Below are 26,743 nucleotides of genomic sequence, written 5' to 3'. Positions count from 1 at the left end.
TCCGAGTGGAGCTGCTCTCTGGCCTGCCCCCCTGCTATCTGTCTCTGTGACTTAGTCACACACACACACACACACACGTCCAAGTACAGGCATGTCGTGGCAGCCAGACCTGCCTGCTGGGCAGCCATGAAAACATACAGATTAGAGCATGGACACAAGTCATAGACACACACACACACACACACACACACAGCTGTCCACTTTTACACACACAGTCCACTCCAGCCAGCCCACACACAGCTCATACAAGCACATAATTAAACACTAGTTAGTGGGAGACATGATCTTCCTTCATTAAGATTCAAGCCTTTTAAACGGAGCAGGTGTGAGACACCATGTTCACTGTGTGTGTGTGTGTGTGTGTTTATCTCTTTGTGCAGAACTACGGCGGAGGAATGAGGCCTCCTCCAAACTCCATGGGTCCAGGGATGCCTGGCATGAACATGTAAGTACACTGAAAAACTTAACTCACAAGTATTACTTCCACTGATAGGACTCATTTATGCAAATAATTGGATTATTTTATATGATAAATCTTAGTGTGGGTATAATATATACATATATACATGTATATATACATGTATATATATATATATATATATGTATGTATATACATATATATGAAATCATTTTTGGATCAAATTGTTATCTTTATTTTAATAAAATACCAATATAGTGATATTAAACACAGATGTTAAGAAATCACATTCCCGATAATGGACTTGTTCAAAACGGGCCACAGACATTCACTGATGAGCTACAACAGAAACACTAGTAACCAGTTTCGTTAAAGTTTGGCTGATTGTTGAAGAAGGTCAATTTAAAATACATCACAGCACATTTCTGTGTAGTTTCTCATTCATCCAATTCATAAAAGACATTAAGTCAGTAGCAATTGGGACTATATAATGATTTGAAAAAAGGAAATAAATGTTTTGTTCTCATCATCGTTTAAATCTCTGGACTCTTAAACTATACAACAGAATTCGTGGGACTTTTCTGTGAATCTCCCACAAATTGGGTGCTGTGTCGCACTTAACCCTTTAACACCGGGCGTATCGCAGACGACACGTTGGCACAAGTGCACTTTGCGTTACATTAAGTACACAACGTTTGTGCTATCGCTTTCTGAAAACTGAGAAGTTGTACGTCAGAGCGAACATGTGGATATTACGGTAATTTCACTCATGCTGTTGCAGGAAGCCGGCAAATCAGCGTCTTTGTCACCGGAGAGGAGAGAGTGCACAAATGATTACAGTTTTTGGGCCTGTTTTTGGAAATTGAGACAAAGACTTAAAAAGGAAATAGAAATTTTGTTATTTAACGTGCAAAATCTGGTGTTCTTCATTATAAATTGGTAATACACCATTTTAACGTGCAGTAAATTGTAAATAACTGCAGGATATTGAAAGTTATTCTGGAAGCAATGGGCAAAAGCACTTACTCGCTGGACCTTTTATGGTTAAAATAAGCAAACAAGTCCAGATGAACATTTTGAGGCTTAGGTGTTGAAAGCTTTGGATGAATAAAATTTTTATGTCACATATTTCAATTGTTTCCAAGAAGTCAGAATTACTCAACAAACACAATTTTTATATTTGAAATCATGTGTCATAAATTGTGATATTTGAGGAGATGATGCCTTGTTCCTCATTGTTCTCTGTGTTTGTGTTTGCAGGGGTCCTGGTGGAAGAGGTCCATGGCCAAACCCTAACTCAAATTCAGTGAGTCGCATTCCCTCACATCTGTATGACTGAATGTGTTTACAATGACCTCATGTCTCATGTTGTGCTTCATATCTTGTGTCTCCTCCTTCCATAGATAGCGTATTCGTCTTCATCTCCAGGCAACTATGTGGTAAGTGTCCCGTCATAAATACCTGTCAGTGCAGCGATATCTAACAGGCTCGCTAATGTCGAGATGCACTCAACACTCGTTTCTCTCACTTCTTCACCCCCTCAGGGTCCTCCAGGGGGAGGCGGCCCGCCAGGAACTCCCATCATGCCTAGCCCCGGAGGTGAGTTATACACTTCATGTTTCCCTTCTGATCTCTTCTTCTATCCAGTGTTCACTGAAGGAGAGCTCTGTCTCAGAAACATCAGACCTGTTCTCTGTGAGAGACGTGTGTCTCTCTCTGGGAGACACACGGCAGAAATAGTCCTTCAAATTCTTCAGGAATTGAGCCTTTTGTAAGAATAAAACATTGAAAATGGTAGAGCATTGCACAATTTTAAAGTCAAAGTACGACATAAATGTTTTATTTTTTATTTTTTGGCCATTGTTTCCAACTTAAGAGACGTTGTGCAAAACATTGTGAGCTGTGCTTTCTCATGACAGTTGTACAAAAGGGAAGCAGAGACATGTCAGTCTGTGATCCAGCTCAGCTTTGACCCATCAGTCTTGTATCTCTGTGGAGGATTAGCAGTCAAAACAAAACACTGTGGGCAGATATCCTGTCGACGTCCTCCTTCTGTGGGCCTGTGGCGAGGTTCTTTTTTGTGCCCACTATTTATTATTGATATATGTACCTCTATTGTGAGTCGTTGCCAGGGCAACCTTTTTACACTGAATGCTCCTGCTCACACGTACACTGGGAGAGGAGGGAAAACATATTTCCACTGCAGTTGCCAAGCCTGCACACACACACACATTAGCACAGCTATCCTTATAAAGACTCTTCACTGATTTCTATTCATTTGGACAGCCTAAACAACAGGGAACCTTAATCACAACCAGTTAATGCCTAACCCTAACCTGAACCAGTTCCTCAGAAACAAGGTTTTGCTTCATTAGTCCCCATGAGGACAGAAAAGGTCCTATAGAGGTAACAAATACAAGTATATACACACTTTCCAATCAGTATTGCCCCCCAGTCCAGTCACGACATAACAAGATATATTCAGTGAGTCTCACAGGCATGATCTTGACACCTTCCTGTCTTTCAAGTTGTTATCCTTTTTTTTTCTTTCCCTCACAACTTTCTGCCCACGTTCTTCAGATCAAGGACAACTCATCCTCCTGGACATTTTCAGGGCAGACACAATAAAGTTGGCTGTTGCTAAGTTGCCATTTAATCATGTGGTCTAATCTATGTATGAGCACTGGGGTCCCTTTTGTTCTAAACTCCAGAAATAATTGTTTGTGACAGATGCACAACATACAGCACAATTATTATATTTTCTGGCTTGTGGCTGAATGAAAAATAAACAAAAGGCCAAAATTAAACTGCAACAAGGTCAAATTCAGTGACAGACAGTGTCACTCCAGTCGCCTCAGTGTCACTGTGGCCATTATTACTCATTAATTACCTCATTCCATTCCCCATATTTCTTGACAGTTCTTCACCAATCAAGAACGGGCAGCATATTTCTGTCAGACTCAGAGGAAGAACTTGCCTGACTTCTCATTTTAAACAGCCAACTATCTTCTTCTTCTTCTTCTCCTTCATAGATTCAACAAACTCAAGTGAAAACATCTACACAATGATGAACCCCATTGGCCCTGGTGGAAATAGACCTAATGTAGGTCAAATTGCCCTGCACATGTTTGATTTACAATGAATGGCTTCAGTGTTCATGATATCATTTTGTTTCTGTTATATTCCTTTAGTTTCCAATGGGACCAGGTCCTGACGGGCCAATGGGTGGAATGGGAGCGATGGAGCAGCATCATATGAACGGGTCTCTAGGTGAGCAGCTTAACATCATGTTCACTGTGAACAAGGTGTTTACAGCAAGTACTTTATTTGAGCTCCCCGATGTTAATAGATGTTAAACTCTGCCCCCCTATGGCTGGTACAGGAAGTGTTTTTTCTCACACTCAGTATTGATCAAAACCTTAAACCAGATTAGTGGGGCAGTGAGTCGGGCAATTAATCCTTTAAATGGGTGAGACGTGATGAGTGAAGCCAGTGAAGTTGCTGCTCATCTGTATCTGAAACAAATGGCTTAATTACAGGCTGTTAACTGTGAGAGGACTTCCTGAAGTGATTTTGGATTTCAATGAACTCTTACTTTATAATTATTCAGCTGTCTCTTTTCCTTAATAATCACAGGCTCTGGTGACATGGATGGGTTGCCAAAGGTAAGACTCACTCACTGTCTGTCCATCTGTCTGTCTGTATGACTCCTGTATTTTTACCTTTTTTTTTGTATCCTGCCTATGTTGTAGAATTCTCCCAACAACATGGGGGGTATGAACAATCCCCCCGGCACCCCACGAGATGACGGCGAGATGGCAGGCAACTTTTTAAACCCATTCCAAAGTGAAAGTGTGAGTTTCGGTGCACTTTTTAAGCTGGGAACAAATAAGACTCAAACAAAGACCATATCTGTCACAAGGCTTAGACTCACATATACTGTAGTGTCATTTATTTATGCACATGTTCTGGTAACAAACTGCACATTCAGGTTTTTACAGTTACAAGAAAATCAATACACTCGACACAGTCAGAAAATCCAGACCTCCGCACACACAAGTCCAGTTTCACTAAAAGTCAAAGGTTTTGACTGTGTCTTCTAACAGTCATTCTAAAAGGCTAACAAACATTTAAGCTCTAAATGTATCTGTTGCACCGAGCTTTGTGTTTTTGGGTAAATTAAGAGATATTTCAAATGAAAAAACACATGAAACCACTACATTTTCTTTTTTCTCTGAAAACACCTACAAGGTCATCTAGTTATATATAGTATAGTATAGTATAGTAATATATAGTATAGTAGAGCATAGTAATATATAGTATAGTATAGTATAGTATAGTAATATATAGTATCGTAGAGTATAGTAATATATAGTATAGTAATATATAGTACAGTATAGTATAGTAATATATAGTATAGTATAGTATAGTAATATATAGTATAGCACAGTATAGTATAGTAATATATAGTATAGTACAGTATAGTATAGTAATATATAGTATAGTAGAGTATAGTAATATATAGTATAGTCTAGTATAGTATAGTATAGTACAGTACAGTATAGTATAGTAATATATAGATAGTACAGTATAGTATTATATAGTACAGTATAGTATAGTAATATATAGTATAGTATAGTATAGTACAGTACAGTATAGTATAGTAATATATAGTATAGTATAGTATAGTACAGTATAGTATAGTATAGTAATATATAGTATAGTATAGTATAATAATATCAGAAAAGGTAGTTCTGGTCAATTAGTATGTAAAAATCCACACTTCCAAATTAAATAAGCACTAGTCAGATGTGACAAAAGCCAGGAAATAAGGAATGATTCGCACAGCTTTGTTACCTGGAGATAATCAAAAGAAATGGTGGCACCTTCAACTGATGTGCGCACATTCCTTATTTCTCTTTATGAAATGGTTTTAGACTAGTCTAGGAGACTGGCCTTACATACTGGTCTAGGATGATGTATTTGTGAAACTGGTCCCTGCTCTTTTTTGCTCACGTGATCCTGAAAGCAGCTACTGTAGTTTCCTCATCAGTCCTGTTGTACTGAGCACTGTGTTCCCAGCTCTACCAGTATCTCCTCCTGAAACACAGCATGCACTGCACAAATGCATGGAAGAGAGCCACATAATATGCTTTCTCTGATGCATGGAGAGATTGTCATATAGTGATTAATGTGAGATTGACATTCTGCTCCTTTATTTTCACTGTGACCTGAAATTCCCTAACATTTTCTTCTTGGGCCGGACTCTCTGCTCTGCTTGCTGCTGATGTACTGACATAGACAGTGTTGGTGTTTCGTGTAATGTTAGATGGAAAAGGCTGGTGAACTGGACATGGCATTTAGTTTATTTCATTGTATTGCTTTCATCTTGAACTGGGTAGTCTGAGCAGTTTTATATAGTTATGGCTTATCTTTTCTCCCCTCCTTCTGTTTTTCTCTCTTTACAGTATTCACCCAACATGACGATGAGTGTGTGATTTTTTTTTTATTTTATATTTTTATTTTATTTCTTTTCATCTCCCCTTATCCCATTCTCCCTCTCCCAACCCACCCCGGTGCGTCTTGCATTACCCTCTATCCTCCATCCCACATTCTCCCCCCCACCTCCTTGTGGATGGTGTGCTGTGCCGCACAGCCCCTGAGGATACCCATGGAAAGCAGGACTCCCCTCAAGGCCCCTCATCCCAACGCCTGTAAAATGGGTGTGAGAGCATGAAACGGCCTCCAAGCAACACGAAGAGGCTCCGTGCCGGTCCTCCTCGCCTGCCAGGCCCTGACAGGGGCCCTCGGACAGTGACAGCTCAACCTGTCTCCCAAATTCAAAGTCTGCCCCTGTGGGTGACATCTCAGCCCAATCAAGATGTCCTTCTGCATCAACCACTCCATCACATCATGGTGAGGGCAAGTTGACTGATGAGGGGGAAGGGCATCAACCTTCTTTCAAAAGCTCCTGTGGCAGGAATTCTATATGTATATGTATATTAACATATATACATATATATATATATACGTATATATGTAAACAATCATATGAACTGATGATGTTATGTTAGGGCAAGTATGGTTTTCATTAAATATTTGTATTTGTTTTATGTTGCTGATGATGATATATTGTTATCATTTTCATAATTGATATTATTCAACTATTGTAGTTATGATTTTCTGTAAAGGGCACATTTTATCGCAGCAGCAGCAGCAGCAGCGGCGTCAACAGAGACAGAATGAGCACACGCTCAAGACAATGCACAATGATTTTCTGTTTACATGACTTTAGGTTGTTTGTCGTTTGTTTGTGTTACAGCCTCATTTCACGCACCCCTCGCAGCTCGCATCTTTGCCCTCTACGTGTTTTTGTAGCACCATTTCCGCAACTTTCAAATCAAACTTTGGAAGAATTCATATATATTCCCCTGAGCGTGTAGTTTGTGCCCAGGTTTAAGCACCTTGCTGTTTCCTGGTACGAGGTGTCGAGGTGTTGATGCACGTCCAGCTGTCTTCATAAGCATGTTTTGTTTATCTGCTCTTACACTGATGAAATCATGAGATCATCGTCAGGTTCTGGACAGATTTGTGTCCTCTCTGGATTTGGTCTTGTTCGTACAACATACTTACAGCAGCTTGTAATGGGATTGTTTTGTTGTTTTTATCATCATTTACAACATTGTCTGTAGATTTGGAAAATGTGGTCCCTTCCCCTTCATCACTTTGTTTGGTTTCAGCTTTGTTGTGGACTCCTCTGTGGCACTGTTCTCTTCCCAGCCTGGTCTGTCCTCTGTGTCTCCTATATTTTTTGAACTTTAGAAGACTGTGGGACATCCAATACACTTGTGAAGTTGATCCTTTATGATACACTTTCTCAACCCAGGCCAGTCAGGTTAACAAACTGTGTTCTTGGAATTCCCATTGACCAGCTCCCACAGCAAGTCCCTTATGTGTGGGATTAAGGATCCAGGGTATTGAACGGCTGTAGTAGCACTGATGATGGAGCATTGTGGTGTACCTCGGGGTTAACTAACCATGCAGCCACGTCAGTGTAAAGACAAGGAACAGATACTTTCAGAATGGATTTCTGTTTTTGTGGATTGTTTTCATTTTTAAATGTATTCAACAGAGGAAAAAAAAAATAAGAATCAAAGCCCATGAAATCTACACAGCATATTACACTATTTAATTTGATTTCTTCTCTGTATGTTATGTACTCTTGTCCTGATTAACTCACAGTTTCATAGAGGTAAACTGTTCTTAATGGCGTCACATTGCAGCACATGTGTCATGTTCAAACCAACAATAACAACCATTGTAGCCTCTATGGGTGATTGTGATGTATGTCACAAATCCCTGCTATTAGTGTGAAGAGATTACCCAGAGTTTGACTGGAACATCTCCAGGATTTAGCTGTCAATGGCCTGGGATGTCAACGTAGTGACATACAACTCCCTTTGTTCCTTTAATCCCATCCTACACAGCCCAAAACCTCTCCCCTATTCTCTTTAATTTCCTTTTTTTGTGTGTGTGTAAATACTGTATAATGCATTTTGATATCATTGACATGTTTTGATATGTCAGTCACTACCAATGAATACAGCTGAAAGTAAATTATAAATAAAATTGACCATGTTTTTCATAGAGAGAGGATGTGCTGACTATGTGGCTCACGTTGCAAAATTTCTGTGAAAATGTATAGATCACAGTGACACAATAAATGCAGACTGTATGCTAGAGACTTGTTTGGTGGGGAGGATAGGACAGAGAGAGGACAGGACACAGAGAGAAGCAAATGAGCTGTGGCGTCCTCACTCTGCCCTTGTTCTCCATATGCTTCAGTTTAATGCGACTATTGGCTGTGAATAATCTGTGTCTGATTTGTTTTTCTAAAGGGCATCTTCTCACAAAAAACATGTGACCTCATATTGCAGTTTTTAATATGAAGGATTTTTATCAATTTAAGAACTTTTAAACAGGGAAAAAAAATACTTAAGAGAACTTCATATTAAATTAAGATGAAATGAAAAAGTAATACTTATGGGGGAGGGGAAACTGTGTCATTTGCTATTTGCTCCTGTGACATCTTTGTATAGATTGAAGCTCTCTCACTGATCCTCTCTCAGTCCTCTGTGTATATCGATTGTTGACCATCTCTGTACTTCTATTGTGATGTATAATACTGTACCATTAGGAAGATTTGCTGGTGGGGTGGTTATGTTGAGTCGGGTGGGTTGGGGGATTCAAGGGAAGGGTATATAAATGATTCTCATGTACCGTTCATGGTCCTTTCTGATGACACGGCAGTATTCAATATGAAGCAGTCTGTCTCTTAGGTTTGCTTTGTATTTTCATGGTAGGATAGTCCAGAATCTTGTCTTAGGGACTTAGGTGTCTTGTGTAGTTAATAAAGATGTTCTTTGTATGTTTCTTTATATTGTAAAGTTTCTTTAGACTGAAAGAAAACCAGATAATTTGCTTATCTAAAAAGAAACAATGCATCAATAATAAATGTCATTTGATTTTTTCTCTTTGTTTTCCTGAGTTCTCATTTAGCTTTCAACATTATCTAATGCAGTGCACAAGGATAAGTTGTGTAAGACATCACTTAAATAAAGGTTATTTCTGGAAATGTTAAAAACCTTTAGCAAATAGGGATACGTACAATTAATATTCAAATCAAATATTATTATTATTGTTGTTATTATTACTAAGGATGCATACTTTATTATTACTAGGGATTACTATAAGCAAATAGTCTAATATTGAGCATCCCTAATTATCACTATATGTCATCAGTTGCAGCACTTAAACTTGTAATAGTGTATTAACACCGGTGCCAGTTAAGTTCAGCTCAGTTTGGTACAGTTTTTTTGGCCAGACTGAAGGTCCAAATAGTTAAGACTGAACTATATAAACTTGATGCTGTTCTTAATATTGTATTATATGTAAGATATGCAACTTCAGTTTGAAAATGGTTACTGCGATCCAAAATTGTTAGAATGAGCATCAGGAGGCTTTGCTGACTGCACACATGTTTGACTTGTGAAGATATTAGAGAGTGTGAAAATTCAAATGGCTGCGATGTGGCAGATAATGATGGCAGTCAGGGGGTAGAAGGGGAAGATTGATTTACATTCGGACAATACAACATAACATACAATCACAACGGTATTAAAACAACCACAAGGAAAGACTCACTGACACTGAGTCTTTCAAATACAGAAATTCTGTATTTTGAAAGACTGATGACATCACCTCAGTCTTCTCATTAAGAGAAGATTGATTAAAAACACTCCAGAAGGCTGGGTTTTCATCATTTTTACTACCACTCCCCCATTCATTACTATAGGATATTTCTTGTGAAACGTTTACAAAAGTCATTGCAAACCATTCCTGGCTTAACCGCACATGTTTTCCTGATTTCTGATTAGTTACAATAGAAATATGAAAGGTAAAATGATGGAAAGATGAAGGGACAATTAATTATGTCATACAGGTTTTAAATGATTAAAGGGGGGTGGAGGGCAGCATGACATGACACCTTTTATTGTACGCCCCGCTGGACATTATTATTAATAATTGAAAAGGAAGAAGACAAAGGGCAAAACACGCATACAAAAGTCAAGCAAACAAGAAATTATTTGGAGAGTCCACTGAATCTGTGGACTCTTTTCTGACTAGGTCACAAAGTCTTAGTCCTGTCTGGGTTTTGGTACATCTTATTTTGTTAAACGTTTTAAACTAAAACTGTAGCGTAAAATAGTATTAATCTAAAAGAAAAGGTCAGAAAGAGGTCTATCACCTCAAGGTTAACAGGAAGCAGCTTGCTGTGTCGAGAGACTGCCACGAAGTCAGTTTGACGTTGGCATAAGCAAAACGTAACACCTCATATTAGTCCTGTGTCCTTCAACCAGAAGCGAACTTCATCACTGTAAACTGGATGGTAGATGGAGTAGATTTGCACGGGACCAAAATCAACCTCTGTGTTAGTATAACTCGTGTTTGAAGGTAATATTGTTTGTTTTCTTTCATTAGAACAGTTAATGACATGCAGCCGTTGTCAGTGGGAATGTATAACAACACAGCCACTGCGTAATTATCAACATTAGCTGGCGAGATACCAAGCTAATGCTAGTTTGTTATTGTCAAGTCTGTTAGCAGCAGCCTGTTAGCCACTTGGAGAGAAACTTCCAGAAACGCGTGGTAAGCTTGTGTTTGTGTTAATAACGACTCGGGAGACAATGTCAGCTTCTGCTCTGCTGATTAGAATATAAACACTTACAGTCAAACACTGACTGAAGGAGCAATAATTGTTGTCAGGCTGTAAATATGGAGGCTGGGGCATGGTAATGCTATCTCTCTCTGTCTGATACCTCAAGCAATAAGACGACACATTTTTACATTCTTGGTGTTTTAAGTTTGTATTTCAGTATGAATTGTCATTTTTGTGGCTATGATCATATTTTTATTTGCATGAACGAGGGCGCAAGCTTTGAAATGTCTGTCCTCTCATGTATGAATTGAATGAATGTTTTACGGCAGTTGGTTTCTGTAATGTTTTATCACTTCTTTCCTTGTTTTCATCACTTATCAGTTTAATATCAGCCAAGTTTTATTTAGACTTCTTTGGTGTTTTACTGCAGATAATGCGATATTATGTATACCACCTGACTTTAAACACCACCTAAATGTTCCTTTTTTTCCTTTTTTTTAAGATAGACATGTAAACATGCTTTATTGATCCTAAAGACTGGAAATTCTCTTTGTAAATTACTAACCCTTTATTCCTATCCCTAATGGCATACAGTCTTCTGACTCAAATGAATCAAACCTGACTGAAATTGTATTATACGATGTTATTAGTTGATTTATTTATTTATTTATTTAGATGAATCAATTCAGTGTTTGGTGCATAAAATGTTGATTGTTGTTGACCAAAACTCGACATTCTTAGAGGTCCTGTGTTACCACACACTAAAATTATTCTGTTTTAATGATTTCTTTGTTATATGGAGAAACAAAACCAGCTGAAAAATCTCCTTCTAATAAGTTTGAAATATTAAAAAACACCTCAACCTATTAATCAATTATCAAAATAATCGTCAATTCATTTAGTCATCGATTAATAATCGATTAGTTGTTGCAGCCCTATATGGGATGATGGCAGATTTTGTTTGCAGATGTTTTGTTAACTGCAGCAATAATGTTTGTTTCTGTTCTTTCTCACAGTTTGTCACAGCGAGTGACAAAGAGGAGACCATGAATGACAGCATGCTATCTCAGAAGAAGGATGAACAAACCTCATTGCTGGACAGCTGGGAGGACGTTGGATCTTTAGAAGACTTAGACGATGATTCCACTGTCGCTATTGACTCTGTAAAAAGCAGTGCAGACACAGACCCAGATCCTGTTGGTCAAGTCGAGGAATGGTTGGATGTTTTAGGTATGTTTTTAAAGCACCCAACATACAGCACAATTTATGCATATGGAAGGAAGTACTTAGTATTAATACCTCAGTTTCATAATTTTTCAGTAAATTTGTTTTATATCATCCCGATTTAAGACAGGTTACATCCTCACTACATTTTAACTTTGTAAACAGTGTTGTCAAACAAAAATCATCATTCCAGCTACTTTCCAGATTTTCAGAGAGTACAACTGATGAGAGATTACAATGGTAAAAAGTCAGAGCAAGGAAACCAACCGCAACATTCAAGATTCAAGATTCAAGATTCAACATAAACATAACATTACATAAAACTGATTGAAAATTGAATAGTGACCTATAGGCTGTATAAGCAAATTTTGAGCCAGTGGGCCCCTGGAGACCGACCTGAAAAGGGGCTCTATGACGACATCACACAATAACCAATGTTATTTGGCTTCCGGGCCCGATTAAAATATTGAGATGAATAACGAAGTATCAATGATATTGGGATAATAGCGCAGAGGCTTGGGCTTCAGGGCCTCCTGAGTCCTTGGGCCCTTGGTCAGTAATCTATTTTTGCCTATAAGAACCACTCAGGTAGCAAGTGCAAGTATCTGCAATCAACATTAACAAAAGTCTTCATCACTGATCAGACTAGAATGCCACAAAAAAGCAGAATTTTTGTGTTTGTAAATGAAAACAGATTTGTGTGGATATAGCCACGATATCACAGCACTGAAGACCCAACTCCCTTTAGAGAAGTAACACATATTCTTGTCTGAACCATTATAGGCATGTACAACAATCACTTGATAGAAATTAGAGCTGGATTAGTTATCTGATTTAGATTATTATCATAATCTGTCCTCAGGTAATGACCAACTAAAGAAAAAAGTCTTGGAGGCAGGGCAAGGGCGAGAGAGTCGGCCACAGAAAGGACAGAATGTCGTGATTAATCTTAAAACCTGCCAGAAGGATGGGACACTGATAGAGCAGCAAACAAATGTTGCATTCACTTTGGGAGACGGTGATATCATCCAGGTAAAAAAAAAAAAGCAAAACCAAACCTAAAAAGTTTAATATTTCTCTTGAAACTTTATGCACAATATGTGCTCATTTATGTTGATTATAGAGGTCATGCATGTACTGGTTTCCTACTGTAATCCTCTTTCAGGCTCTGGATCTCACAGTGCAACTCATGGAAATGGGAGAGAAGGCTTTCATCCAGACAAATGCAAAATATGCATATGGAATCCATGGCAGGTAGGCAGGTTGTCTTAAAGTAAATTTGATTTTAAGGCTTTATTTTTTTAACTATACTTTTATTGACTTTTAACCAGTCAATTATTAATTAATTAATTTGCCTTCTTGAAATGAGGAAAAACAACATATAGCTTTACGTGCTTTGTTGTTTGTGTTCGGGAATCATAACTTATTTCCTGAACTCATTGGTTTGAACATGTTTTCTCCCCTTTGCCAGTCATGATCCTGAGATCCCCCCCAATACTGACTTGTCCCTAGAAGTTGAACTGCTGGAAGCCACTGATGCTCAGGACCTGGAGCTGCTGCCTCCCATTGAAAAGATAGCACTTGCCAATCTGAAGAGAGAAAGGGGAAACATTCACTATCAGCGTGGAGACTATGCTTTTGCTGTGAACTCTTATAGCATTGCGCTGCAGATAACAGAGTCTAGTTCCAAAGGTAAGACAAGGGTCTGGAGATCAAGAGTCACTGAAAGGTTCTATTAGTTTTATTGTTAAATACATAGCATATCTAAATGTATACTAATATTCAAACTTTCCTAATTATGATTCGATAGAAAGTGTCGTCATTAATTTGTCTGTTTTTTTAATGTTATTTTCTTCTGAATGCTTCTGCTGCAGTTGACATTAGTCCCGAGGAGGAGAATGAGCTAATGGATGTGAAAGTAAAGTGCTTAAACAACATGGCCGCTTGTCAGCTGAAACTGGACCACCATGATGCAGCTCTTAAATCTTGCGTCTCAGTTTTAGCCCACCAGCCAGAGAATGTAAAAGCACTTTTCCGCATGGGCAAGGTGCACATTCACTTTCTCTCATAAATGGTTTCACTCTTAGAAATATAAATTGTTCTTTTCGCTGATTTATTTACCTTTACTGTATGCTTTTTCTCAAGGTATTAGCCCTCCAAGGTGAATACACTGAAGCCATTCAAAGTTTGAGGAGGGCACTGAGGTTGGAAGCAAAAAACAAGGTACACTGAGCACAGTTTTGGCAAAAACTAGTATTGAGAGTGTAAGTTCTTTATTTTGACCAATAGATGGTGCTATAGGTTAAAATGTCTCCTTGTAGTGGAAGGTCAGCTGGACTCCTGATTCAGCATTTCACAGGATCTGTTTTCATGCTGTTGCTTTAAATAGGCTTTGCACTTCAACTCTGCCATATCTTAATCTTAGCTATTCCTTCTGTTCTGATTATAGACTTTGTAAAATGCAGTTATTTTGCAGAATGTGACACAGCTCAGTGTGTGGGCTACTTGGATCATCTGTAAGCTGCTGCAGCAGCTTGGTACATGCCTAGTATTTAATCCTAGAATCCCCCACGTCAGTCCTACACCAATCTGTCAAACCACTCATAGCTTGTCATCCAACACATGTTGCATAAAAATGTAATGTAGTATTGCATTTCATAATAGTCCATCTTAGCTGGAATGTTGAATGAAGGAACTTGTGTATAGTTAAGAATATTTGGCATATCGGGTGCAATTTCATACCTGTCAAGAAAATTATATTGTGAAGAATGATAGTTTTTGAATTGTTGACCAGCCCTAGCAAAATGATCCTGAACCATGTTTAAACTAAATCTCCTCTGACGTGCTAGAGCATCATAATGAAAAAGATTGATGTGTTAAATGTCCCCTTATCTCGCTCGCTCTCTCACTCACTCTCTTTCTGTGTCACACACAGTCACATTGACAACCTACTGTATCTGTCAGCAGCATAAATTGGTCTTTGCAAACAGAAGTTACGTATGTGTTTATTTGTATTTCTAAAGCCAGGTGTGAACTGACGCACTCAGAGCTGTCCACTTGTGCTCCAGTGACTCTGAACAGGAAGTGTGTTGGCAGTTGTGTCAACACATATCCAATTTGCTGTAAGATTTGTTGTTCTGAAGTTAAAATGTACTCACATTTTAGGGCTGTAATAATGAAAAGACTCCCTAAATAACCCTGTGTTCTGACAGCAAGTACAGTGGGTGTACCTTAGTGACAATACAAGAGCTCTCCCATTATAATCAAAGAGGCGGTCTCTAACATGCGCAGGAATCATAGATTGACATGATGACATCCTAACTCTGTCTTCACCAATCACTGAGAGACGTGCTGTTTCCGTTTTTACACTGGTGTCAGCTTTTCACACCCTCTGTCTTCAACTTGGATGAATTTGAGGAGATTTATTATATCTGTAGTTTATTTTCTTTTTGACATGGTGTACAGAGTTGACATTGTAGATAACCACAGTCTTCCTCAGCACTGTACATGGACCCACAGATGCTGTTAGGACAATGTATTATGTTCTGTAACATACTTAACTCTTGTCTCAGGGACAAGTCAGTGTTGTCATGTTTGTTGCAATATATTTCGTAATATTGGTACCAACTTGCCATGACTGCCCTTACTTTACTCTGAGCAGAAAGTAGGAATGAATGAATCCTCTCTTGTTGCTTTGAACAGACATTCACACTGACTCCACTTTTATTTTAATTTTTTTAAATTACTCGATTTATACTCTATGCTACTATGCAGTGGTGCTCCATCTGTCTTCCTGAGACACATTGCTAAAGCATAAACATCTCTCACGCCTCTCATGGCAGTGGTTTACTTAGTCACTCAGGTTTTTGAGCAGTGAAGTGACTCAGATCTGAGAAAATGCTCGAACAATAACCCAGGAATGATTGTCTGGACATGTCGGCTAAATGGCTGGCTAATTCTGTGATGCAGGTCTGGGATTTCTTGTAAGAGAACAAACACAAACATGTTTTTTTCCAGCAGTTATTTCTGTCAGTGTCTAAATATAACTTCATTCATCAACTTCAGCCATCTTCATTGTAGAAAAATTAAAAGCTTTGTGTCTTTTTTTCTCAGGCAACCAAGGCCACTCCATCCTGACATATTTCCTTTTAAGAAGGAAATCACTTTTGTGTGTTGTTGTTCTTGTACAGTAGCAGAATGTTATTTCCTTCATCCTAGGATAATGTGGTTGGTAGAGTGTATAAGTTTTATGTATTAACCCTGCTATTTGTCTTGTCTCTCTTGTCTAGACTATCCACGCAGAGCTCTCCAAGCTTGTGAAAAAGCACTCTGATCAGAGAGGAGCCGAGCAGGCCATGTATAAGAAGATGCTGGGTAACCCCACGAGTAGCACCAGCAGCACACGCAAAGATCCAGAAAAATCCTCATGGGTGAGACACTTATTTGATGAGAAAACACATGTGAAGTGTGTTTAGAATACACTTTGAATCTTTAGCTGTTATCTGATGATACTTGTTTTCTTTATATTTCCTGCTGGGTGAAGATAATGTAATATAAATGTATATGTGTGTGTGTGACAAAGAGAATTGAGCGCATGCACACTCGGTTTGAAAGTGGTGGTGATGCAACTGTAAATGATAACAAATAGTCAAATGGAAATGCTTTAATGTCTGTCTGACAAAAGCCTGTTTTCACTGTCATTACTCAACCTGCTTAACATTCACTTCTCCTTTGTCTCTTTATCTCTCTAGACTATCAGCTGGAAGTGGCTGTTCGGTGCCACAGCAATAGCCATCGGCGGCGTAGCATTTTCTGTTTACATAGCTGCTAGAAACTGAACCAAGCCTGTAGTGAAAGCCTGACCCCTGCTAAGTGAGAGCCTGAACTCAGAAGCACAACTGGCAGTGACTTCTTACCGTTGGTGAAATGGGGGTAGAAATGCCAGTAGGGTCAGTCGCCTACTCACTGTCACCCTCATTTCTCTACTATGTTTGAGAAGTTTATGTAACAAATTTCAAAACATCAATATTTGCATATGGGAAATGTTATTCCAATCTCATGAATGTGAAAGCATATGTGTCATGTTTCCAGACCAGTTTATGTTGCTGCCATTGTTTCTGTCTTTACCAGTTGATGTTGAAAATTGAAGGATGATTGAAAATGAAGAATGGATTATCCTAGATTCATGTATAAGATATTTATGAAATGTTAACACAAATTCATTGCGATATGGTCCTACAAGTTGTAGTTAAATTAACAAAGCCTCAGAGAGTATCATGGGACCGCACCATCAGAATCATTTAAAAACTGTTGGCTGATAAATATAAATTAATATTGCACTGGTTTGCAACATAATGCTTTTATACTCATGTGTACAAGCATCAGCTATACGTCCAGCATTCCAAAATAACTTGTTTTATGTCAACAGAGGTGCAGTTGCCTATTAAAACAAGAATGTTCCTGGTTTTTCATAGTGATGTGTCTGGGAAAAATGCTGAGGGGTAGTTAATTTTTTGAATCCAGCCAGTTACACAACAATTGTTGATAAAGAAGACCAAATGCTAATGAATCACCCTTCAAGTATAATGTTGGTTTGTTAAATGTCACACTATTTCCTCTTTGCTTTTTTTTTTATGTTAGATCAAATGTGACGAATGCTTTTTTAGTCTAGTTGTCAATCTGAGACAAAACTGTAAATGACAAATGAAGTGATCCTGGCATTCCCTGTATTTGTTAATTTTATATTTATTACAACAATAAAATTTAGTCTATCAACATTTGCCTTGTTGTATCATGTTATGTGTTCAGATCTGGAATGGTTTTAAAATTGTATTCTCTGTTGTTAAACTGACCTTGCAGGTTTAAGATGGATTGATGTCCATTGGTAATGTCTGAAGCACACTTCCCCCATTATAATTACAGGTTCATAGGTTTTGTTGGGTTTCTCCAATCTTTAGAAATCAGGGCAGCCTATGGCTGATATTTTTGACCATTTTGTATGATAAAATAGTTTAATAATAACAAATGATACACAACATTGGTTACTTTAAACATTTATTAAACAGTCCTTATTATTTGGCTCCCCCCAATCCCCATATTATTGACTGCACTCCAGGTTTAAAAAAATAAAAATAAAAAAAATAAACCTATGAATGACAATTAAAAATCAGAGCATTTAGCAGCTTTTGTAAAGTTTCTGAAAACAATAATCTGTACATTTGAAGACTTAATAATCAGCAGCTGAGTAACTATATAATAATCAGTCGACGGCGATTGTTTTACATATACGCCTACTTTTCTGTTTTATTCAGTCAAGAGTCGTACATTCCCGAGTTTTCTGGATATTCCCTCTCTGGTTTTCTTCCCCCAGACACTGACGTATGGTTGACGTAATGAGATGACCTGTCGTTTCCCTCTTCCTACGCATCATCTCTGATGTGCAGTGCTCATTTGTAGATGCAGTGAGAAATCTTTTCAATCATTAGTAACCATATAACATATAATTATGGAATATAAATTGACTAAGGGGTTGTCAGCGACTTAGTTGTAAATGTATTTATGTATTTATTATGTACTTAATGTTTAAGTGTGTATGGAGGATTATGGGGCCACGTGTGAAACATATTTTTGGAATTCTGACTTTACTCTTAGAATTGTGAGAAGAACCAAGATTAAAGTCACAATTGGGACTTCACTCTCAGAATATTGACTTCGCAGATTCGGTATTGTAATATATATATATATGTATATTAAAAAAATATGGCCTTACTTATTATTATATTTTTTTATTATAGTTTTGTTGTTGTTATTTCATTTTTTATTTTTTCCAAAAAATGTTCACATTTGGTCCTAATCCTTTTCCGTTATGCAGGGCGTCATTGCTGCTCGGTTACTTCATCATCAGTGAGCGGTCATTGAATATTCATTGAAAAGCGAAGGGAGTTCTCAGTTTACAACAGTGTGCGTCCGTGCGCGTGGTGGGAACGGTAGCAAGATGGCGGCGCTGAAGGAGGAGCAGTGCTACGGACTGTCCTGTGGAAGAGTGAGCAACGGCAGCAATGTCTCCGTCTTTCACGTTAAACTCACTGACAGCTCACTGAGAGCGTTTGAAGGCTATCGGAGCAGCAAGGTAAACGGCTCCTTTTCTGTATTACGGCGTCTTGGTTAGAATTTAAAGAGAAGGGTCCGGGCGGCTGTGTGACAGGCAGAGTGAGGTCAGTCCCTCCTGCTGCTGCTGCTGCTGCGGCGGCGGCGGCTGCCTTCATGATTCAGCCACAGTAGGCTGCTCACTGCTGTCTAGTTTGGCTTGATTAAGTGTCCAGTCAAGCGGCCATAAGCTCTCGCCTGGCCCGGTGACTTGTTGGATTGTTGGGTCGCTGTTACAGCAGTTTGTAGCTACACCCAGACTCGCTTTACACCGACCACTGAACACGACTCTTGTCATTTAACAAGCTCGGTGCCATTGGATACTGAGCCCCACCACTTACTTAATTATATTATGTTATTTTCTTTAAGTCCCTACAGCCATTTAAACTCGGTGTTGTTCTTTCTGGGAATGTCCAGGTCGTTTGTGACAATTGTGAATGGGAATTGAAAACTTGATGATTCCAGAAAGTTTAAAGCTGTCAAAAGCCTTAGCTAGCTGGAGTAGCAGTACACATTATAACAGACTTCTTTTGATATCTGAGCTTTGTCTATTACCTAAACATAATCACACCCACACAGCTATTTTTGTTAGTACACTGCGTAGACTTTATGCATTTGGATAGCTTAACCAAAGCCTTACTCTTATCCTTAGCCCTAAACAGCAAGCAAGTGTAACTCTAAACTTATCCAAATGACAACTGACATATTCACCCTAACACCAAGTAGAATCACATGAATGGGGTTCTGCTTCATAAAACCAAGTGTTTGGTCCCCAAAACGACCTAAAAGGTAACAAAAACACGTGCCTCTATAATTGTGAGGACACTCGTAGACATAAAACATACCCTAACCCCTTAATCATCTCAGCAAAATGACTATCCTTACCATAATAACCCTTTTAACCCAACCTACCTAAATCAAATTCTACCCTTAATCCTAAAACCAAGTTGTAACTCTCAAAAGCTCCTTGAAATTGTGAAGACTGGCAAAAATGTGCTCACAATGAAGGTTTTGTACCAAAATCTGACCTCACAACCTGACACACATGCTAAGTCTAGAAAAGGGTTTCCTTGGCTAAGTATCTAATGACAACGTGGTGAATAATTTGGAAAAGTACCCAGTATTATTCATCTGAAAGACGAACGTCTCCTTTCCCAACCCACTCACTGCCACCAAAGGCTCATGTTCACCTCCCAGCTTTATAAGGTGATTTAACAGCACATTTACTTGTGAGTAGAAAAGTAAAACTCATGCTCTGATCTGTGGCTGTGCTATTGGTGCTGTCTGTCTGGCTTCTTGTGTGGAGAACTGTAGTCTGATGATGGCCATCTAACATTTCAGCTTCTATAAATATTTGACAGGGGAAAACCTGGCAGGCCGAGAGGAAAGGACCTTATCTCCAGCTTCTGTGGCTGTGTACAGCACAACTGCAGCTATAAACCAGAACAATATAACTGTGATGTGTAATTGGGGAACTAGTTGTTGTAGGAAGAGTGTTAATTTGATGTGTGACAAATCAAAATAAATTGTCAATATAGGGCAATCACTCAACTCTTAAAGATAGTGTCATTCTAGATACGGTGATTATGTTGGCAATAATTTAATACCGGAATATTTTCAGAGGGCCTCTGCGATTTAGAGAATGAAATGTGAACAGATATCACAATTGGTGAATTCTGGGCTTGTGAATGATAAAAATGGTGTTTAGATATTTCTTTTACTAAGTCGTGAAGCTTGCAACTACCTTCAACTAGCTCTGTTGATGACGTAGCATAGCTTTGGGCTCATAAATCTGTTTTCAGACTTGGTCTCCCAAATGTACCCAACCACTTTCATATTGCCTGATACAAACTTTGGTACAAGGATTTGTACCAATGTCTGCATTTATAGTGTGTGTAATTCAGCATAGGATATTCTTTCTCATTATAAGCAAAGAGGAAAATAAATGTATGCCACCAACATCTGTCTGTGAGGAGTTGATATTAGAACCAGGGCCTTCTTTGAAGGGTCAAATGCTGCCTAACCTTGTGTACTATTGTTTTACTGGTACATGGTCATGATAAATTACTACCTTATGCAACTTTATATCCAATGAATAAGAAAAAAAATTATGATTTCATTATAAACCAGATATACTTTATTATATTATATTTTTATTTGAGCTCTTTGTGCAGATTAATGGTCATTTATTCTGTTTTTATCTATTTAAAAGGGAAAAACAAGCTGCAACCATGGTAACAGTAACATAAACTCAGTACGTCTTAGATTAGCTGTATCGGGCTTGTGTTGGGATCGGACAGAAAAACCAAATGCCTCTGTGTTCAGGGTTTGGCTTTGAGACTCACAGATACACGGTGGAGGCATCAAGTTAAACACTTCTTATTCACTTTGAACTGGATGGTGTCACGCATTGCTGGGCTGCATTGTGTTTCCATTGTGGCAGTTTGCCAATCAAATCATGTTTATGTCTTAAGCGTAAACGGCACACTTCCTAGAGCTCTTGGACAACCGGGTGTTTTTTGCCAGGCAAAGGCTGACCGACATACCATCGCTATCCTGTTAGCAACATTAGCAGCTCTTGCTATAAAGTCTGCAATGATAGACAATGCTCTGCTAACCTCTGATTGCCAACTCCAACACCAGGCACCAGGCCTGCCACCTCTGTGTAGCGTTAAAGTGATGCATACTTGTTCCCCATTACTACTTTCTCTGGTTGGGGATGCATTCAAACTGAAAAGTGAGGGCCTTGCAGTTTCAAACATTAGGGACTGAAGTAGCAAGTTTTTAAAATCATGTTAATATCTGCCATTATATAACGTTATCTCATTGTTTTTTAATTCAGTTTGCTTGGCGCATAACATTTGACCTGCCATTTAAGTTCAAACTTTAAAAAACTAATTAAGAATACTGCATGTTTGGCATAGAAGCAAGTGCTTATTTCATAGTGAGTTTCCAAAAGCAGTAGATTTATTCACACATGCTGTATTATTTTGGGTATGTTGCACCTTACTTTGTACCATTGTTCAGATGACATTTTGGGGTAGCGAGCAGGATCTGTGGTCAGTGGGATATCTGTTCTCAAATGTGGTGGTTTGAACTGGTTTGGCTATTGTTTGCTGAAATCACTGGAACAGAAAGTCTAATTGGTGATATGACAGTATTTTCTTTCCTGAATTATGTGCATTAAGCCACTGTGGTGGAGGAACAGCTTTTGTTGTGCCTCAGTAACATTAATGACAGATGATGAGCAGCATACATTAAACTCACCATGTGGCATTGGTCTCATTTATATTTTAATGTGACAAAAATGTAAGGAAAAGTCAAATATTTCTCAATCTATTAATTATAAAATAATAACATTTGGGCAGAGATTATTGGATTTCCCCCCTTAAATCTAGACTAAGACAGGCCACATTTCTTTCAAACACAGATTGACAAAAGATATCTCTCAAAATCTAGTGAGATACTAGTATTAGTGTTTTTCTCTTTTCACATAAGGTCATGAATTATATAAGCCAACTGACAAACTCGGTCATCAGAAGGATTCTATCTGTGATGTTCTCACCTTTCAAGTTCAGACCAATTTAGCAACTAGGTAAATTGCGTAACATACATCAATCACATTAATTACTTATCATAGCTCATATGCCACCACCCCAAACTTGCATCGCTTTCAATTGTGGTATGGGTATGTTTTAGGGGAGCCAGACTCTGGCTGGCACCCAACAATAGAGATGAGCTGGAAATTCAGAAAAGGAAGAGGAAGAGAGCTACAGAATGACGCATGCCTTCTAATGTAAAAGTTGTGCTGTGGTGGTCTTAGGCAAAGTTGGTAATGTTTAATGACCTTGGTTTTGATGCTGTGTGAGAAAGTATGGAGATTCCCTGGATCACTTACTTTCATCGAGGCTGTTCCAGGCCAGTGTGCTATACAGTATAGTAGCTTTGATAAATTGCAGACTCCAGCAAGCAACAAAATATGTATACACCAAAAACAGCACATTTGTAATTGTCAATAGACTCATTGTAAAGTTATGTTGCATTGCAGATCAAAAACATGACCTCATTTAATATAAGCGTCCCAAAAACTATATAATGCTACTCCGCCAATGTTCTGCACTAACGTTGTTATTAAAAACAGAAAACACTTTCATTGTGTTTTTGTCGTACAACAGTCATCAAGTGGTAGTGAGCTTCCTGTATGAGACGTGACTGTCAGCTGGTTCCTCTCTTGGTCGTCTGAGGACAGAGTGAACCAGAGCCACTGCTGTAGGACTAGCAGCCCTTTTTTGGTCTGTGACATCAGCAAGGAAATAAGTAAAGGTACTTGAGCATCATCAAACTGGAAGTTACAGAGTGCTGATAAAAGTTTTTTTTAAAAGTGTTATCGGAAAACACGTTATTATTCAGAAGTTCTCTCACACATTTCCTTTTCTGTATTATAAGAACAGTCACAATGTACTAGGGTTCTCACACCACGGTGTGTGCTGGACACAAAATATAAACTGCATTGCTGAAATAAAAATTGGATCTATGTCTCAAGTATAAAAATAACATTGATGGGCAACCCAAGAAAGCATGCGTAAGAGGTGACAAAAAATCTCTCATGTGCTGACACTGCAGTATTATACGAGATGAGTAGTTCCATTTGAATGTGAAATGTTTCTGTTGGCCCAAATCACTGTTTTTGTCTTGTGGTGGTCTGATGGATTGGTGATTGTAGCCCAGAAGTAGGAATGTTACATTCTTAAAGACCTACATCACAGTTGTGGCACGCATTTTGTGGTGAGCACTTTATTATGTGTTGCAATCACATTCTAAACTGTGGAATGTAAAAAAAATAGTTTGAGCGATATGATGCATTCTACAGCATGTTAAATGATGCCAAAACCAGCCAAACAAAGTCTTATGTGTTAAAGCTGTGCAGTCTTTTATACCTGAGATAATTGAAAATGGCATTCTCAAGTTTGGAAAGTGCTTGTGCACAGAAATTAACACATGCATTAATTCATGCTCACATGCCAAGTCAGCATGTTGTGCAGCATTTTATAGGGGCGGTTTTCACTGCTGAATTCCTGAATCGATTAGACTCTGATTCACGAGGTCCTGATTCGATTTAATTCTGTATCAGGTTTTTTTTTTCATACCAGTTTTGCTTGGATACGAAACTGATTTTCACAGAACTAATGCTGTAAATTGTGCAAATTTTAGATCTCTCTTTCCATCATTTTTAAAATATTAATGTTTACATAAAAATGTAGTCCAGTAGTTGCATTAATGCACTTTTATTTAATATGACCACACAGTGCAACTCTGCAATACAGTCTTAGATGATAATTCAAACTCAAACATTTAAAACCTGTTCATGTTGATTTACTGGGTATACTGCGATCCAACGTAACTTCAAATAATTCACACACAACACCCCCACAAAACCACATGCAGATCTTCTGTAACAGTGGCGCCAGCAATTAAACATACTGCCACAGGTAAACGCACAGGGCTTTTCCATTTCGTGCATCATGCAGATAACTACATCTATCAAAAGCCGCTATCCGTATGCTGATCACTTATTGAAGAGCTACAGCCTGGAGGCCTTGGAGCAAGTCTGTGATGCTGCAGTTTGCTGCTGGTACAGAAGCAGCGGATGCTGCCAAATGTCCTCCCAATGAAGCAAGTGCTTGCAGGATCGGAAAATCCCACATTCAGATAATCTTGCCGACTTGTGATCACTTCCCTTGGAGAAATATTCCCTGACTTTAAAACTCTAGTTGAAGTGGCGATGGTGATTCCAGTCTAAAGTGTGGCAGCAGAGCGCGGTTTCAGCCTTCAGCCCACAGCTTTAAAACGTTCCCAAGAGAACGACACCAAACGGCATTCACCTCTGCGGCAAGTTCAAGTCCCTGTAGATTCAGTTTAATTTCTTGTAAATAGTTTGCTCACATTTAAATTGTGATTGTTTTATTCTATGTATTTGCATCGTTCATATTTGCCGAGACATCACGCTGCGGTGCTCTGTCACAAAATTAAAGCATTGAATAAAATGACATGCCTGAAAACTTTAAGCCCTATGATTGGTATTGTAGTTGAAAATGAAATACTATTAGAGAATCAGACTTGCTTTAAATTCAGCAGACTCTTAGGCCTGCTCAGTGGCAGGAATAACAGTTCAAACGTTAAAGTTGATGTTAAAAAAATGAGTGGTTGCACTGATTTCTTGGGTGAGATCGGCTCTCTGTGCTTCAGCAACAGTACAAACCCTGTATTTACAACGCCATGTCGGATTAACAGAGAAAACTGTCCAGTAAGTAAATGTCTTTTGTAAGAAATTAAATTCATATGAAATTGTATTGAGCTCAATCAGACTGCACATAAACCATTTTGGTGGGAGAGATCAGTGTCCTCTCTGTTAAATACTGTCCAAATAAATCAACAAACCCTTATGGTGCATCCATAGACATAAACATTGTTTTTCTGTGACATGGACCCTCATAAGTATACTTACCACGTTTCAGGAACACGGTAAGTATATTTATGAGGGTCCACGTCAGTGTAGCGTTCCACACGTGTATACGCGATGTCGCATTCCTTTCCAGTAGCGCACATTTCTCACTAGGGGTTCGCCCTCATTTGTGTGTCCTTGTGTGTCCTTGTAATCTTTGAGCTCCGAATTGTACATCTCTTGTGTACAAGCAGACTACTTCACATAATCTCAAGGAAGTTAAAGGAGATAAAAAAGGAAGGAAGTAACCATCAGATTTACCGGTAGCTTGCGCAGTTGGCGAGTATGATCCGCACAGACTCAAACTTGAGATGTGGGTTGTTTTTGTTTTGTTTTGTACATTTGTCCCAAAATGGGTGGATGATAAAATGAATGTCACGCGGACCTCTGTGGAGGTGGAGTATGATCTGGGGCCTCATTTGTAAAGCTTGCGTAAGCACAAAAGATGTTAGTGATGAGGACACTGTCCACCAAATAAAAGTTTTTCTGTGCCTTGATTTCTCAATATGTGAAATTCCTCTTCTTCCCTCTGCATTTGCCATGTCTTACCCATCACTCACAATCAATGAATATTAAAGTGGGGCATTCGTTTGCCTATACTGTATATGGGCAACTATGGCTACAGCTTGCAAATGCTGTGCTGAATTGTGAGTTGATTGTGTGTGGACGTAACTTTTCAGGTGTGCCAACGCACAGTTTTATAAATGAGGCCCCTGGCCCCAAGTCATTTATTGTTGTACATCCGACGTGTGCATGGAAGCACGAAATGGAGAGTTGTGGGAATGTTTGCATATTTACTGTTGATAGTAGGCCCCTGGCGTGTTGTTGAGTGGCTGAAAAATACTTAAATGAGTTGTTTATAATTGACTTAGGTCTCGCTTGGAATGTACGGTATTGTTGGATGACTGTTGGGATGATGAAAGGACACTGATTCCATTATGATAAGTGTGGTGCACTGATCCACTCAGCTTGCACTTTGGAAGCTTTTGATTATTGGTATTTATCTTATCTAATAGATGAAACATTGACATCCCTTTCCAGAGTCTAGTATCTAAGAGCTATCCAGGTTTTAAATAATGGGGTTATTTTGTTTTTGGTGAAATATAAGAGATTGTTTGTGTAGCTGATGATCAATCCTGAGTTTAGTACTTGTGGCGATGGAGTATGGGTTTCATTAGGAGGTCAGTTTACATTGAGGCAGTTTTGTTTTTCCCCTGGCTCCCAGCTTACCCCT

At 38.6% G+C, this 26,743-nt stretch overlaps 3 protein-coding genes across 6 annotated transcripts in view; all 3 read left to right on the top strand.

The window, feature by feature from the left end:
- ssbp4 (single stranded DNA binding protein 4) overlaps positions 1-8,948 on the top strand; it is a 91,806-nt gene extending 82,858 nt beyond the window's left edge. The window contains exons 9-17 of one of the 2 annotated variants that reach the window (XM_058638287.1): positions 381-445; positions 1,679-1,724; positions 1,822-1,857; positions 1,963-2,017; positions 3,451-3,521; positions 3,610-3,688; positions 4,055-4,083; positions 4,171-4,272; positions 6,075-8,948. In XM_058638287.1, coding sequence (XP_058494270.1) covers positions 381-445; positions 1,679-1,724; positions 1,822-1,857; positions 1,963-2,017; positions 3,451-3,521; positions 3,610-3,688; positions 4,055-4,083; positions 4,171-4,272; positions 6,075-6,155 — 564 coding nt within the window. In that variant the 3' untranslated portion in view covers positions 6,156-8,948. Of the gene's footprint in view, positions 1-380; positions 446-1,678; positions 1,725-1,821; positions 1,858-1,962; positions 2,018-3,450; positions 3,522-3,609; positions 3,689-4,054; positions 4,084-4,170; positions 4,273-5,886 lie in introns of both variants that reach the window. The other variant, XM_058638288.1, reaches the window with a different exon arrangement.
- Positions 8,949-10,293: 1,345 nt separating this feature from the next.
- On the top strand, positions 10,294-17,638 carry fkbp8 (FKBP prolyl isomerase 8). Of its 3 annotated transcripts, none has more exons than XM_058639448.1 (9): positions 10,294-10,432; positions 11,654-11,867; positions 12,724-12,893; positions 13,027-13,115; positions 13,333-13,553; positions 13,736-13,908; positions 14,007-14,084; positions 16,151-16,291; positions 16,613-17,638. In XM_058639448.1, the coding sequence occupies exons 2-9, from the start codon at positions 11,684-11,686 to the stop codon at positions 16,697-16,699; spliced, it is 1,143 nt and encodes a 380-aa protein (XP_058495431.1). In that variant the 5' UTR covers positions 10,294-10,432; positions 11,654-11,683; the 3' UTR covers positions 16,700-17,638. The 3 variants fall into 3 exon arrangements, with proteins under 3 accessions (XP_058495431.1, XP_058495432.1, XP_058495430.1); XM_058639449.1 differs by lacking the exon at positions 10,294-10,432 and adding an exon at positions 10,471-10,627; XM_058639447.1 differs by lacking the exon at positions 10,294-10,432 and adding an exon at positions 10,682-10,770.
- Positions 17,639-18,806: 1,168 nt separating this feature from the next.
- ell (elongation factor RNA polymerase II) overlaps positions 18,807-26,743 on the top strand; it is a 35,107-nt gene continuing 27,170 nt past the window's right edge. Inside the window, exon 1 of the mRNA XM_058638853.1 lies at positions 18,807-18,990. Coding sequence (XP_058494836.1) covers positions 18,856-18,990 — 135 coding nt within the window. The 5' untranslated portion in view covers positions 18,807-18,855. The remainder of the gene's footprint in view (positions 18,991-26,743) is intronic.

This window comes from Solea solea, chromosome 9 (assembly GCF_958295425.1).
Source record: "Solea solea chromosome 9, fSolSol10.1, whole genome shotgun sequence".
Taxonomy (NCBI): Eukaryota; Metazoa; Chordata; class Actinopteri; order Pleuronectiformes; family Soleidae; genus Solea; species Solea solea.
This window is presented reverse-complemented; position numbering and strand designations above follow the sequence as displayed.